General features: G+C 36.0%; 2 protein-coding genes across 2 annotated transcripts in view; one reads left to right on the top strand and one right to left on the bottom strand.

Annotated features, from left to right (window-relative positions):
* Nucleotides 1-8,194, bottom strand: part of LOC150105116 (cytosolic Fe-S cluster assembly factor narfl) — a 98,445-nt gene extending 90,251 nt beyond the window's left edge. The window contains exon 1 of the mRNA XM_090396162.1: nt 8,023-8,194. Coding sequence (XP_090252288.1) covers nt 8,023-8,085 — 63 coding nt within the window. The 5' untranslated portion in view covers nt 8,086-8,194. The remainder of the gene's footprint in view (nt 1-8,022) is intronic.
* A 281-nt stretch (nt 8,195-8,475) lies between these two features.
* Lst8 (MTOR associated protein, LST8) overlaps nt 8,476-17,320 on the top strand; it is a 59,166-nt gene continuing 50,321 nt past the window's right edge. Inside the window, exons 1-2 of the mRNA XM_090395499.1 lie at nt 8,476-8,810; nt 10,337-10,388. Of these exons, the coding sequence (XP_090251625.1) occupies nt 8,688-8,810; nt 10,337-10,388 (175 nt within the window). The 5' untranslated portion in view covers nt 8,476-8,687. The remainder of the gene's footprint in view (nt 8,811-10,336; nt 10,389-17,320) is intronic.

Below are 17,320 nucleotides of genomic sequence, written 5' to 3'. Positions count from 1 at the left end.
TATTATTAAAATACTCTGAATTAGAGATAGTTGTTGGAAGTTTTCCCACTTGGTTATACTACACATTAAAGATACCAAGAAATTATATATTGGTTTAATCCTTTATCCAAGTATAAGCAAACAAAGTTCACCTGATAATCAGGACAAGGCACTTATTATTATTACTAGGGGGCTACGTCCTGCTGTCCCCCCCAGTACTAATCTGTTACAATTTGAATTGTTACACTTACTCATTGTCACATGAAAACTATAAGATGTTGTGTTGTGCTGTGAAAATGCTGGTTTGAAATCCTGCAAAATCTAAGCCAGTTAATAAACAACTTTATGTTTTTTTTTTTTTTTATAATTTAGTTCATATGGTATTGTAATACCATTAAAATTGGTTGTGATTAATGCTCAACACCTAAGATTGTCTATTAGATTGGGGAGAGTGACTATGTAGTTTTGTTCTGAGAAGTTGCTAAACATGTAGTATTCTTTATCAAGAAAGGGTTTATGTTAAACTATAAAGATGATAATTATGACATACTTATGAGGTATCTTGGAGAAGTACCATGGCTTGAGAAGCAACAAGGAAAGAATGTCAATAGTGCAGCAGGGGTCAGAGATTGTTTGAGATAAGCAGTATCACACTGCATACCCAAGGTCAGGAGGATAAGCCAAGTGAGGATTAAGTGGATGAGTAGAGATAAAGAAAACACCGTAGAGGGAATATAAAGAGAAGAGGTGATCAGCAAAAATATCAGTGTGCAAAGCAAGAAGGGTAACTAGTATGGTAAAAAAGGCTAAATCAGATTATGAGAGAAAATAAGCTTAGCAGGCCAAAGTAAATCCTAAAGAGTTTCTTCATTATGTGGCAAGTAAGAGAAAAAATAAGTATGGTAGGATGACCTAAATCAATGCTGATGGTGGGAAGGTGACAGAGTCAACAGAAATTGCTGAGTGATCATTTTGCAAAGGTGTATCATCCAGGTGAAGATTTTGCAGTTGCTGATCTGACAGATCAGCAACTGCAAAATTTTTTTTTGACAGAGATCAAAACTGAGGTAAATGAACAGGTGTTCAGCATACTGAAAAATATCAATATAAACACAGCAGTGAGACTGGATGACACATCAGCCCATACACCAGAATGTGTAAGAGAATTGTCATTGCCTCTGATGAAATTGTTCAATCTAAGTTGTGGCTCTGGTCAAAACTTAGATTGAACAAAGGAAAGATTATCTCTCTTTCCTAAGGGAGTGGAAAGAGGGGTTTCGACCTCTAATGAGGTCTCATCAGTGGGAGCCAGATCCAGAGGTGATACTAAGGTTGAAGTAATGCAGAAGTCGTATTTTCATATACAAGTAGCCAAAAGGTGTCACACATTATTATTAAAATACTCTGGATTAGAGAGATTCTAATTTAATAATAAGGTGTGACACCTTTTGGCTACTTGTATATGAAAATATGACTTCTGCATTACTTCAACCTTAGTATCACCTCTGGGTCTGGCTCCAACTGATGAGACCTCAATAAAGGTCGAAACCGATCTGGGTAATGACCCTTTCTATAATGCAGAGCATTATACATGCCCACAAGGAGATGTGCTTTGCATTATGAGATACTAAGGCAAGTGATGTGAAGTCATTAGCTTCTTTATACAAGTTGCCCCAGTCCTGAAAATAGTTCAGGTGCAAACTTCTTTGCTTACACTTGGATAAAGGATTAAACCGAGTATATAATTTCTTGGTATCTTCAATTTATAGTATAATCAAGTGGAAAAACTTCCAATGAATGGATATGAGGTCGGTGGCATGGATACAGGGATGGCTGATAGATAGACATCAGAAGGTGGTGTATGGTGGAGCGGAATCAAGGCAAATGAGGGTGACTAGTGGAGTGCCGCAATGCTTTTTACTAGGACCACTGCTCTTTAATTTATATACTGATTACACAGTGTAAGATCTGAGGGAGAGGGAGATATTTAGTTGATCACTGATAATGCAAAACTTGGGAGGGCAATAGTTGATAAAGGTGATGCAGATATCTTGCAGGATGACTTAAACAAAATGGCAGTGCAGGGAAAAAACAATGCTTGTCAATTTAATGTTGTAAAATGTAATATAATGTAATGCACTTCAGGATGAACAGATTACATACTTTATATCATATTAATTGTACTAGGTTACAGGAAATGGATGAGGATAGGGATCTGGAAGTGATGGTAGATAGATATTTGAAATTCAGAAGACATATTACAAGAGTTGGCAAAATAGCTCAGAGGATTACTTGGATGTTGAAGAACACACTGACAAGTAAAGACAGGGACGTTATTATCCCTCTTTATACGGTTATGATTCAGCCACATACTACTGTGCACAGATTTGGCCACCTGCATTCTTTGGGGATTGGGAGGTGGTGGAGAGGATTTAGAGATGAGCGACTAAGCTCTTGACAGGTCTGGAATGTTCCCTACGAGGATAGACTGAAGGTGTATAGGTTACAGAGTTTAGGAATATGATAGAAACTTATAAGTTACTAAAGGGATTCTCTAAGTTAATATATGGGGAGTAAGGGGAAAACAAGGGGTCACACTTGAAAGTTGTCTAGAGTGTGGTTAATAAGGGTTGCAGACTAGGCTCTTTACCTGAAGAGGTGGTTGTGAACACCCCAACAGTGAATAAGTTTAAGGAGGTGTATGATAGATATTAATAGATAGTGCGAGTCTCTTGCGATGAATCGTTTGACTCCATGGAGTACCCATATAAATAATAATAATAAAATACTATGTGACAAATACTATACACCGAAGATCTTTGATTCAGTATGGCGTGAGGCAATGTAAAGAATACTGAACTAGTATGGAATAGATAAAACAGTATGCCTAACTCAAACTCTTTACAGTTCCTAAGAAATGTTAATAATTAAAGGGATCTATAGCAAACCTTTCAATGGTTTGCTTTCACCAATGCTTTTTAATCTACATTTAGAATATATAATATACTTAGCCTTGAAAAACAGTGGTTTAGGAATTACAGTTGATGGCAAAAAAAATCAATAATCTCAAATTATTGATTTTTTTTGATACACAAACAATCCATAATCACTAAGTGCCTTCACGTTTTTAACACAGTAATTATGGATTAAAGATCAGCATTTTTTATTATTATTGTTCCGGGAAACTCCAAGGAGTCGACAGACTCATTGAGGGAGACCCCAACATCATGTCAAGAACAACTATTCAACATTCACACAGTATCTATCATACCTTGCCTTGAACTCATTCACGGTCGTAGCACCCACAACAGACTCTGGAAGCTTATTCCACTCATTTACCACTCTCCAAGTAAAGAACCTAGCTCTAACACCCTTGTCAACCACGCTCTTGCCCAGCTTCCATGCATGGCCCCTAGTCCTCCCACCACCAGTCATATTTTCAAAAATATCTTCTGGATCAATCCTATAAAAACCCTTCAGCAATTTGAATGTCTCAATCATATCACCCCTCCTTCGCCTATTGTCCAATTTCTGCAACCCACAAATCCTCAACCTATTCTCATAAGGTTCATTCCACAGACCTGCTATCATCTTGGTCACTCGTCTCTGGACCCTCTCCACTTCCTCCCCATCACGAAGAAACCCTGGTGCCCATAGCTGGGCAGAGAAGTCCAGATGGGGTCTTATCAAGGCTCGATACAGAGGAACAACAACTTGTTCGTCTCTGCATGTTAAAGTATTTTTCAGAAGCCAAGTGATTTGGTGAGCTGTTTTAGTTACTTTTGCAATGTGCCCCCTAAACTTTAATTCCCTATCCACCAACACTCCCAAATCCCTGGCCTTTTTACACATAAAAAATTATATAATCAGGCAATTTACCATAAGGTAAATTGTCTGAAAGCCAGATTTACCACAGTTATTAAATTTTAATCTGATCATGTGCTGAATATCCTACACAGAACTGACTGGAAAGGCACCTGTTGGTTACATCACACCAAAATGTGGTATGAGCATAAATTTAAAGAGGCCTGTGAAATTCTTATCTACCACCCTAATCTTAACAATAATGGTGGTCTAAAAATCCCAAGAATACAGATGGCATATATTCTACCCACATAACCTTTTGATCTAAGAGCTAATTATAATTAGGACTGTAGTAATCTAGGATCACAGATGTAATATAACAAACACTTATGTTAAATTATTGATTAGGCCATCAATTTTGCTGTATTAAAACTAATTATATGAATTTGTTCTCTGGTAATGTTATAAATAGAATATAGCTTTGATGTAGTGTTTTATTTCTTTTTTTTCCTACTAGAGATCATGCCAGCAGAATAACAGTTGATCAAATATTGTCACTTTGGTATATGTCACTTCTATTTGAAATGTAATATAGCTCATTATAATAAATTTAGTTTAATCCTTTATCCAAGTGTGAGCAAACAAAGTTTGCGCCTGAAAATATCTTCAGGACTGGGTAAGGTAGTCTACCTTTGCTACGAGTTGCCCAGTGTTGTACTACCTTACCCCAGTCCTGAAGATATTTTCAGGTGCAAACTTTGTTTGCTCACACTTGGATAAAGGATTAAACTAAATTTATTATAGTCTAACCAAGTGTAAAATAAACTTTCAATCAGCTTGTCTTTGTATACTCCAGATGAAGGTCGAAACATTGGGAAATTAAAATAATTATTCCTAACATGGTTGTAATCTCCATAATTTACTGAATTTTTATTATTATTATTATTACATCTTCAAGGAGTCCAAAGACTAATTGAGGGAGGGAACCTACTCTACAGCTCTCAGTCTCCACCACTCAATCCACCAACTACAGCAAACCACAACTATCATCATCTACACCAACACGATCTACTACCCACCACCATCACTAGAATTTTCACAGAAAATCACAAACATCCATGCCCACAGCAGGATTCAAACCTGCACCTTTTGGCTGGAGAGCAGATACACTAACCACTCGGCCAATCAGGCTGGCAAAAATGAATGCTGATCACTGTATAACACTAAAGGAAAGGATTATTATATTCTTGGTTTAATTTTTTATACAAGTATGAGCAAACAAAGTTTGCATGTGAAGTATCTTCACAACTGGGCTACTTGTATGTGGAGGCTAATGACTTCATATCAATTACCTTAGTAGCCTATAATTCAAAGCACTCACTTTTCAGACATACATAATGCTATGCATTATGGGAAGGACCACTACCTGGACCAATTTTGACCTTTATTGAGGTCTCATCTGTGGACGCCATACCCAGAAGAGATACGAAGGCTGAAGCAATATAGAGAGTCATATATTTCCCGTATACAAGTAGTGAAAAGGTGTATCACCTGATTATTAAATTACTATAGCTCCCACTGATGAGACCTCAATAAAGATTGAAACCGGTCTAGGTAATGGCCCTTTCTATAATACATAGAATCATACACATCTGAAAGGAGGTGTGTTTTGCATTATAGGATACTAAGGGAATTGATGTGAAGTCATTAGCCTCTAAATGCAAGTAGCTCAGTTGTAAAGATACTTCAAATGCAACCTTTGCTTACACTTGGCTAAAGAATTAAACAAAGAATATAATTTCCTTGCATCTTTAATTTATAGTATAAGCAAATAAAAAACTTTCGACAAGTAATATTTCTATATTTGGGTCTATAGCTTTCATCTTTGAAACTGCCCAACTTTGATTCTTTTTAAAACTTTTTTACATATTTTTCTTTCCAAGGTGATTGATACTTATTTTTATTCGTGTCATAACTGAATGGTAACAATCACTTTGTATTTCTCTTGCATCTTGCATTGTATACTCTTGCATCCTGAACCAGTTTAAGATATCACAGTCAGTGGTAACATAATGACTTTTCCTGTTTCTTGTAATTTCTCAATGTTTACCAATACATGTACAACTTTATGCTGGAAAATGTTGTCGGTAATGACTAATCCATGTCTTGAACAGAAATCCATCAGATAGTTACAATTATTATTATTAGCTTTGCTCTTTCTACATATTTTTGCAAAACATTTCAATGCCTGGTATTCATTGCCTACTCTGCTATTCAGGTTTCCAGTGAGAACTATATTTTTATCAGCTATCAGCTCAAAAATATTTCTTTCTTTCTTAAACCTTCTATGTGTGATTGATACTCTATAAGAACACAAATCTCAATGTTCAATTTGCCATTATCAAATTTTCCTGAATTACTCTATTAAAATGGCCAGCTATTCATGAGGTTTTTTTTTTTTTTTGTTTCTCTCTCTCTCTCTCTCTATAAAGGAATGATTATTATAACTATTCCTTTTCCTGTTCACTATTTTCTGAATATATCAACTTATGGTTGTTATTTAGAATTATCTCACCTGTTTTATTTTTCTTCTTTTTTGGTAACAACAATTACGTCAATGTGGTTTTGTCTGTCATTTCTCTGCTAAGTCCACCTCTTGTTCCAGCTGCTGACCATTTGCTGTTCACTACTTCCCTGGTAAAAAATAGCAGGGCCTTGTTTAACTAGACAACCCTATCAAACAAAACACTTAAAAGACATTTTTTAAGCAGATACAGAATATGTGTTCTGGTCAGCTAAGTTCCAAACTATAATCCTATCCTCATTTGTTTTGTATCCTGTTGGATGCTAACTAGCAGGATAGTTTACATATATTCGGTAAAAAGTTCTCTACGTTTCTTACAAGCTATATGATGGTTTCTTCTCAGTTATCTAGCTTTGACCCTTAAGCAACTCCAAGTAAAGCAATCTCTATTGTGTATGTGTTGTCATGGTTGTTTTCAATTAAATAAATTCCGACTGAATTAAATTCTCAATAACTTAAACAAAGAGAGAGTTAAATTAAAAAATAAATATATTATCCAAAGTAGTCTAGAAGTATATAGAAATGTCTTGTTTTTATATAGTTTTACATTTATATGTAAAACCATGTAATACAATATATATATATATATATGCATGGCAGGCCCATAAGTCTTCCCAAAGTGGTTTAAATATTACATAACTTTTTTTATTTATTATTTTTATTATGACTTATGAGCCACCCTGTATGTGTGTGTGTATATATATATATATATTATTATTATTTGACACCTACAGGGAGTCCAACGTCTCATCGAGGCAGGGCACCAACTCTACAACTCTACGTTTGCACCATTCAACCTCATCCACAAACCGCATATATGGTATATTGCATGATTTTGTTTTACACATATAAAACATGTTTATCAAAGAGTCAGACTGCTATCCTTTACTAATATCCATCCAGAAAAGAAATTAAAACTCAGTAATTCTTTCCTTTCTGAAGATTTAGTATTATTTGCAGACCTCCATGGAGTCATAAGTATAGGAGGCAAAGCTCTCTGCAGACCATAATACATATCATTCTTCACTTTGAACAAACAAAATGTGAGGACATTAACATATTCTACTCATTCATCATCCATTCAAAAAAAAAAAACCACTTTTCACTTCCTATTCACATGCCCTCTTACACAGTTTCTAGGGATGGCTTCATTCTCCAGCCACCTATTGTTTGGGGCATCTATCTTACAGGCCCTTTTCATCAACTTTTCACCTATTTTATCTAGTCTGCAGAGCACATTCTTTCAATCTATCCTTATACTCTACATTCAAAACTCCTGAAATAGTCTTATTCACTGATCTTTGTAATCTGTTTAATGTTTTCTTATCACCCATATATTCAAGTAAACAAATTTATAAATCTTTTAGTAATCCCTTCCTTCATTCCTTAAAATATTTTTTCAAGACATCGACATATTCACAAACCGCGCATTTTCAAACTGTTACTAAATAATTAAAGACCAGAGGCGTACTACCACACCAAGCAATGCACTGGGATAAAAGGTGAGAGTGGATCCACTGAAAGGAAACGACCACCTAAAACATGCTATAGCGAGAAAGGAAATTATAGCTACGTTACTGTTCAATACCTTTATTTAAGTTATTATTGTTTAATTAAATATAATTTTCCATTCGATTATTACAAACACGACTGACTTGAGAAGGAGTTATAAAGTCGTTTAAATCTGTAAGCTGTAACACCCCACTAAATTTAGACATCTTCTACGTAAATGCCAGGAATCCTTGCAATGAAGACGATGAAGGGGGCTATAATAAAAAAATAATTACTATATTTAAAATTATTATTATTTTCCAGAGCTTCGTGATATATCATGCCGTAGACAACTAAAACAATGAATCGGCGAAAATGTGAAACGACACGGAAATAGCTAGCCCTTGTTGTCTCCTCATTGCCTAATATATATATATATATATATATAATACGATAAAGCTATTCAACTCTATAACATAATATATCAACTAACAAAAATGCTCTTTTGTGGGTTTATAATTGTAATTTAAATATCTGATATTTCATACCGTTAACATATCCATTTCAGGTTTTTGGAGATGTATGAACTAAGTAGTGTTGGATGATTTTTTTTTTTACTCCTACCGAAATGGGAATGTATGAATTATATTCATTCCTTTCTTCTTTTTGTATATAAGAATCACTACTTGACGATGCCTTATTCATCCTTACCATATAGGTTTATTTATTTTCTTTGCAGTTAAGAGTGAAAATTCCAAGAACGTTAACATATTGATCACAATTAATAGAAAGCGACGTTTGTTACATATACAAGTGAAGTTATGTAATTATGGGTTCGGAACCTCCAGCTGCTGAACAAGTGATTTTAGCAACCGGTGGTTATGATCATGCTATTCATTTCTGGCAAGCACACAGTGGACTGTGTTTAAGAACTGTACAACATCAAGGATCGGTATCCTTTTACAAGATGATTGTCATCGAAGATTTGTCCGGTTATAATATATATAACCTTTATAATTTTATATAACTTATATATATATAAAAGTTGCAGGAAGTAGTTATTATTCGTGACACCTCCAGGGAGTCCGAAGACTCATCGCGGGAGGACACCTACAGCTGTCTCAACTATTACACCGAACCTCTACTACGAATCATCTCCATCTACGCCATCCACCGCCCACCCCCACCACAACCACAACTAGTATTTTTTGTCTGTAAATTGCGTGTGTTCTGAATTTGGGAATAGTTCATGAGAAAGGCTGTGATAGAGGTAGATAAAATAAGAAGAGAAGCAGGTTCAGTGTGTTTGCACTAAAAAAGGATGCTTGGCAGTTGCCGTTCTTGTTTTAACAGGTCCTACAGAAAATGGAGTAATGATGGTTGTCAGTTCAGTGAAGAAGTGACTTTTGAAGTACCTTTAGAATAGACACTGCTGAAACTGCTCCTGCGAGACAGGCTGAAATGCAGCGAGTTATCAACGAGTCAAATTGCACTCCTCTGACAGCATCAAGAATTTTTATAATGGCATGACAAATATATAATTGGTATTCTAACAATAGGTGGATTTGAGATTTGTCTAGAGTTAGATGCGTGGGTGTGAAACAGCATCTTAAGTGAAAGAGAAAGCCTACTTTTTTGGATTCTGAGGAAGCTACCGATGTAATGTATTAATGATGGAAAAAAAAAAGTTACCACCACTATTGGTGTATTAATTTTAATATACTCATTTTTATGCAAGTGCATAAAAATGAGTATATTAATGGAAGACTTACTATTAACAGTTGTCAGCTATTTTTTTGGACTGGAACATATAAACAGGAACTTCTTTTTTTACAAACTGGAACAGTTTGTAAAAAAAGAAGGGATGATAAGTTCCAATGTAACAAGAATGTGTTCTGTATGTTATAAAAGTTTTTTTTAGCCTTCTGGATTCTGGTAGCCCAAAAGTAATTAAGCTGCTAAAATATTACTAATTATTATTAAAATACATTTTATGAATCAGCATCTTTTTAATTTTACATCTGGGGTCTAGAGGTGTCACAATAATAAATGTACTATTTGTACACCCATAGTACTATTCTTATCCTTAAAAAAATCTTGCTCATGGAGCAAAAGATACCAGAGCATTTGTTTACAAGCTTGTGAAAAAATTTACAAATTACTTTAAGGTTGTAATTCATAAATTTTTGTATATTGTATACAATATATATATATATATATGTATTAGTATGTATACAATATTTAAATATATATATTGCATGAGTTAACAGTATTTTCTTAGAAGAAAATGAAAATCAGAAATATTATTTTTACTTTTACAGTGTCAAAATATTATTTTCATAGTTGTGGTTGGACTTATAAAAGTTTAAAATTACATAAATTGGCATAAACAATCATTTAAATGAAATTTAGAATACTTTTAAATTATTATTTTGTTTGAAATAAGACTTTGTTTTCCTTAACCAATTTCAATCTTAGCAAATCAATGCATTAGAAATTACTCCTAATGGTCAGCTGTTGGCTGCAGCAGGTGAGTGTTTAATTTTGTTTTAAAATTTCTAGAGCAAACAAATTCCAGAACAGATGTTCGGAAACTGTATTTTTTTTTTTTTTTAATGTTGTGCCCATACACAAGATGTTTGTTGGGAAAGGAGGAACTTATTTACATTTGATTTAAATGACTGTAAATTGTATTCCTTGGGGAACACAGCAGGGGAGGGCTGTTCCACAGTGCAGCAGTTGTAGGGATGAAGGAGGAGGAAAAGAAATTTGTTCTGTTTGTTTCTAGGTGTACTGTGAAGGGATATTGGGCAGCAGCTGCACGAGTTCCAACGAGCTTAGTACAGAGTGGAGGAATTATTGATGTTATTTCAGATGAGCATTTCCCATTGAAATACAGGGTATCCCAAAATTCATGCAAGAAGTAATTTTGATAGAAAACAGGTTTTTAATTAAAAATTATAATTTCTTATTGATTCATAAAGTATACAGTATAGGGTTATGCATGGAATAGCATATCGGGTAAATGGCCTCCACAGTTTTTCTGGCACATACGCACTCTTTTGTCAAAATTTTCCATGACGGTTTTGCATAAATGTGGCTGAATTTCGTTGATACAGTGCTCAATTTCCTCCTTCAAGGTGTGGGTGGTCGTGGGCATGTCGCCATAAACCTTAGACTTCAAAAAACCCCAAAGAAAAAAGTCCAACGCGTTAAGTCACATGATCTGGGCGGCCAATTCTGATCATCAAAATGGGAAATTACACAACCAGGAAATGACTCGTGCAGTAATTGAATTGTTTCTGGCTGTATGGCATATGGCACCGTCTTGTTGAACCCACATGTCGTCCACATCCATATCTTGCAATTCAGGCACAAAAAACTGGATTATCATGTCGCAATAGCGAGCACCATTAACTGTTATTGCCTTACCAGCTGCATTTTCGAAGAAGAATGGACCGATGATGCCTCCAGCCCAAAATCCGCACCAAACAGTGACACGTTGTGGATGCATTTGTTTCTCAACAATCACTCGTGGATTTTCTGAACCACCAAATGCGACAATTTTGTCGATTAACGAAGCCATCAAGATGAAAAAGAGCCTCATCGCTGAAGATGATTTTGTTCGAAAAATAAGCATCCACTTGTTGTTGTTCCATAATCCATTCAATGAACTCTCTTCGCTGTGTGTGGTCAGTAGGTTTCAGTTCTTGAGTCAATTGAACTTTGTAAGCATAAAGATGCAAATCTTTCGTGAGAATACGCTGTAGAGAGCTTCTTGAAATGCCCAATTCAAGACCACGGTGCTGAATTGATGTTCCTGGACTCTCAGCAACACTCTCACGAACTGCGTCATTGTTTTCTGTTGAACGACTTGTTGAAGGACGGCCAGAGTGTATAAGATCACTAATTGATCCAGTTTCCTTGAATTATTTTAATTAATCTTTTCACAGTTGATGAAGTTAAATCACTATTCCGACCATATTTTGTACGAAAATTGCGAACTGTAGCTGCCAAACCTTCATTATTTTTAAAATATTGCTCAACAAGGAAAATGCGTTGTTCTTTCGTGTAGCGCTCCGTTTTTAATAACCCCGAACTGTCAGCTGTCACGCTGTCATTTTTTTCTCGTTGGCAACACTTTACTGCACAAATGGCACTAAATTTAAATCTTGCATGAATTTTGGGACACCCTGTATTTGTAGAATATATATATACTGCAGAAACCAAATGTCTGTGTGAAAGTGGGATGAGAGAGTTGGTAAGAGATGGGTCATTAATAAGTCTAATTGTTCTCCTCTGTATTGAGTCAAGCATATTGAGAGAGCTTTTGGGGGACCCCACCCCATATGTAGGAACAATATTCAATAGCTGGTTGGATTTGCAATTTGTATAATGTTAACAGTCGTTCAGGGGTGAAGTAACATCTTGAGCAAAAGAGAAATTCTAGTTTTTTTTTGAAGCTGAGGATGCAATGGTTGTGATGTGTTTTGTTTCTGGTATTGTATTTTTTGTATGTATGGTATTGTTCTGCATATTAAATCAGATTTTTCTTTTCTAGTAAAAAGTTTCACCTAAATATTGCATACGCTGCTTGGAAAGATGTCAACAGACACCCCCATTTGTGCCATGTAATGAGTCACGTGTTTGTAGCCAGTATAAATTGGAGGAACATGATGGTCCCAAGTCAGTGCATTTGTGTCTGGGTGAAATGGCTGCCAGAGGGGGGGAACTAACAGATTTTGAAAGAAGCATTATGATAGGATGCCATGTTGTAGGCTTATCTGTTTGACAAATTGTTGACAGATTAGGCCATCCCAGGTCAACAGTCAGTGATACTATACTGAGATGGAACTGCAGTAAGTCAGCTGCGAGTGCTACCTGCAGTGGACAACATACCACACCTCACTAAATGTGACCATAGTGTGCTACAAAGGATAATATGTAAGCATCACCATTTGTCACCCAATAGATTTAATGCAGAGTTCCAGGCATCAACTGGAACATGAATCTGTACAAAAATACTCAGAACAGAGACTTGCAAGATAAGTTTCCATTGTAGGATTGCAATATGCAAGCCCCAAATTACCTGAACCAACATGCAGAGTCATCTTCAGTGTGCAAAGAGCATGTACAATGGGACATGGGAGCTTGGAAAGTTGTATTATGGAGTGACAAATCATGCTACACCCTCTACGAAGCATATGGACTGGTATGGATGTGGCAGATGCCTAGTGAACATCTCTTACCAGAGTGCATAACTCCAATTATGAAATTTGGAGGTGGTAGTGGGATGGTATGATCTTGTTTTTCGTAGTTTGGCATTGGACATCTGTTTGTGGTGTCACTAACATTGAACTTAGAGAGGTATCTGAAAAATTTGAACAATGCAATGCTTCTTACTTTGTGGTGTTTCTGTGTAACTGACAAATAGTCAGTTCCATAGAAATTGCATAGACTCATTCCATAACACAGCTTTCCATGCTTCCACATCCTATTGTATACACACTTTGTACCATTGAAGATGATGCTGCATGTTGGTTCAGGTAATGTGAGACTTGCATATTGCTGTCCTATGGAAACCCATATTGTGAGCCTTGATTCTGAATGTTTTTGTGCAGGTCTGTGTTCTAGTCAATGCCCATAACTCTGCATTCAGTGCATTGGATGGCAATGGCAGTTTTTACATGTTATCCTTCGTATCACCCTAAGGGTCACATTCGGTGAGTATGACAGGTAGTCCACTGTGAAGCACTTTCAGTTGGATGCGATGATAGGATACCCTAAAAATTAATTACACACACACACACATATATATATATGTGTGTGTGTGTAATTAATTTTTTAACTTGGGGATACTGTATATTAGGGTTACCAAGTAATTTTATAAGCTTGGTTATTTAACTCCTAATCCCAAGTATGCAAACAATTAAGTTTGTGCCTGAAACATAGTTCAAGTCTAATGATGGTACAACACCAGGGCAACTCATTGTAAAGGTGGGTAAATCTCTGATCACTATTCTTAGTATTTTCCCATAATGTAAAGCACATCTCACTAAAAGATGTATACAGCAATGCATCATGGGTAGGGTCACTACCCAGACCGGTTTCAACCTTTTTTGAGGTCTCCTCAGTGAGTAGCTAGACCCTAAATACCAAGGTTTTAGTAATACAGAGCCTTATCAACTTTACCTATAGAAGTTGCTGCAATGTTTTTATTTTTAATAAGAATCTCTGGGGGAGATATATAGATGTAATTAATTTTTTAACTTGGGGATAGGATACTGTATATTAGGGTTACCAAGTAATTTTATAAGCTTGGTTATTTAACTCCTAATCCCAAGTATGCAAACAATTAAGTTTGCACCTGAAACATAGTTCAAGTCTAAAGATGGTACAACACCAGGGCAACTCATTGTAAAGGTGGGTATATTACTAAAACCTTGGTATTTAGGGTCTAGCTACTCACTGAGGAGACCTCAAAAAAAGGTTGAAACCGGTCTGGGTAGTGACCCCACCCATAATGCATTGCTGTATACATCTTTTAGTGAGATGTGCTTTACATTATGGGAAAATACTAAGAATAGTGATCAGAGCTTTACCCACCTTTACAATGAGTTGCCCTGGTGTTGTACTATCTTTAGACTTGAACTATGTTTCAGGCACAAACTTAATTGTTTGCATACTTGGGATTAGGAGTTAAATAACCAAACTTATAAAATTACTTGGTAACCCTAATATATATATGGTGATAATGTATTTATTGAAATTGATGTATTTAAGATGGCGGATCGATGACATATCACCACATTTTAAGCGAATGTTTCAGCCTTTAACATATCTGTTTAACAAATCTTGCAATAGAGAACCCCCCCCACCCCAAAAAAAAAAAATAATAAAAAAACAGCATGGTGAAACTGCTGTATTGCGGTCTGTAGAATTCTTGGAGGTTGTAATTGTTGGGAAATACTTCATGAGGAAAGCTGTTCTAGAGGATAGAAATAGATGAAATAAATGCAGTAAAGGAGAAGCAGATTTCTTCTGCTTGCAGTTGGGCTGCCCAAAATCCATTTTCATTTGCCAAAGACACTGAACCTGCTTCTCCTCTTACTCATTTATTTCATCTGCCTCTTTTCTCTGGAGGTTCTTTCCTCTATATTTTGTTGTTGTTGTTGACTTCTGATGATGATGATATCATTGAGATAGGTGATTAAATACTAAGTAAAATATAATTACCAAAGTTATATATTTATTCTCCTTAGGTGTTTTCAATCTATAGACATTCAAGAATTATGCCTTTTCAATAATGCCCATCTACACCTAAAGAATTTTGGAATTATTTCTTAGTCTCAGGGTTGGTTGGTTGGTTTATAGTTTATTGGTGCAGGAACAACAAGAGTCTTTCTGCACCATAGCAAAGGTTACAGCAATACATAAACAGTCAAAGAAAAATTGTGAATAATATGCTGTACAAAAACCAAGCTAAGCAGTGCAGTATCTACATATAAACAAAATTACAGCAAGGTTACACAGATACACAAGGTCAAAGGCGACAGCAGTACATAAATAGTCAAAATTAAAGTAGTAAATAATATGTATGTGCTAAAGTTAAGTTAAGCAATTCATTATCCACATATAAACAAAATTACAGTCAATTGTGTTTGTACAAATTATTCTTTGTAGAAAGTTGAAAACATCATGCAGTCTACCTGAGTCTGATAATATCTGCCAGAGTGTATATCGCTTGGCTAGATAAGTAAAAATTTCATTCCTTACTCAGGCAGATTGCATGATGACCCTCACATGTGTGAAAAGTGCTTCCACTCCGTCAAAATATGACAAACAGTGAGGCATGTATTGCATTTTTCACACATGGGAAGGTCATCACCCTCAATAAATAAGATGTGTAAGATGTGGTGCATAGCAAGAACAACTTCCTGTCTTCTCTTTCTATGTTGACCATTGCTTAATTTCAGGCTTAATGTCATATAATTTGTTTGTCATTGAGCAATTAACTTTGATCTTATAAACTGTCTGTAGTTCTGTATATGGTACTGTCAAACAGTACGTGCAGAAAGTATGAGCTGATCTTGCATCTGCAATCTCATTTCCCTTAATTTCAATGTGGCTGGGAATTCAGGGTTTTCATTTTGTACAACAGGTGTAACACTTCATAGTGGATTATACGTAGGCTGTTCAATAAGTAATAAGACTATATTTATACAGAAAACAGATTACCTTTAATCGTCATCATTTACATGGTCTTTTTCGAAGTAACTACCGTGAGATGCGATGCATTTGTCCCAACGTTGCGTCCACTTAAGCACATGTTAAAGTTCGTTTTTTGAGAGTTCTTTCAAAACCGCCTCTGCAGCTTTTACACATGCTTTGTTGCTTTCGAAATGGTAGCCTCTTAGTGGTTTCTTGAGCTGAGGAAACAGCCAGAAATCGCACGGTGCGAGATCAGGACTGTATGGAGGGTGTGGTAGGATATCTGTGTTGTTCTTCTGCAAAACATCCACTACACAACCAGCAATATGTGGCCTTGCATTATCGTGTTGCAATAAGAAGCCATTCTTCAGCAATGGATGCTTCCTTTTGACGTGCTTGATGATAATCGCTGCTGTGTTGATCATTGTCTCTGTGATGGACGTTGAAGGTCTTCCCTCACGTTCAAGATCTTACACATTTTTCCTTCCTTCCTTAAAAGTTTTATGCCAGCGAAAAACACTTGCCCTCGACATCGCTTCATTGTGGAAAGCTTCGCGTATGATGTTAAAAGTGTCCGATGCCGATTTTTGCAAACGCACACAAAATTTAATCGCATAACGCTATTCCAAGAACGCTTCCATTTCGAAGACTGGTCATGCCTCGTAGGCGCGACGATGAGCACTCGTGTTTAGTCACGTGACACAAGGAGGTTCAATGCTTTCTTGCACTTTTCTCTTAATTGATGAATGTGTGCAAGAAATGTAAATTTTCTGTCAAAGACAAGTCCCAAGAATTTGGCTTCTGTAGCTACTGGAATAACAGTTCATCCCATTCTTAATTCAGGATCTGGGTGAAGAGCACATTTTTGACAAGAGTGAACATACACTTTTTTTCTGTTGAAAACTTGAAATCATTACTGAGGGCCCACAGAGAAACATAATCAATTGAAGTTGTCTTTCAGTTATTTTCATGTTATGAGAGGGACAGTGAATTGTGAAGTCATCAACATGTAGAGTATTGTCTACAGTGGGAGGAAGCTGTTCAGTGATCGAGTTGACTTTGATAGCAAAAAGTGTCACACATAAGATAGTGCCTTGGGGAATACCCTGTTCTTGATGATATGGCCAAGTGCACTTCCCACTCTGACTTAGAAAGTTCACCTGGACATAAAGTTTTCAATAAATATAGGAAGGTGTCCTTTGAGACCCAGGTTATAGAGGTCTTTTAATATTCCATATCTCCAGGCTGTGT

The sequence above is a fragment of the Typopeltis vanoorti genome, chromosome 7 (genome assembly GCF_054136105.1).
Source record: "Typopeltis vanoorti isolate ZY-2024b chromosome 7, IOZ_Tvanoo_1.0, whole genome shotgun sequence".
Classification (NCBI taxonomy): Eukaryota; Metazoa; Arthropoda; class Arachnida; order Uropygi; family Thelyphonidae; genus Typopeltis; species Typopeltis vanoorti.
Note: the sequence above shows the minus strand (reverse complement) of the source record. Positions and strands in the feature narration are given on the sequence as shown.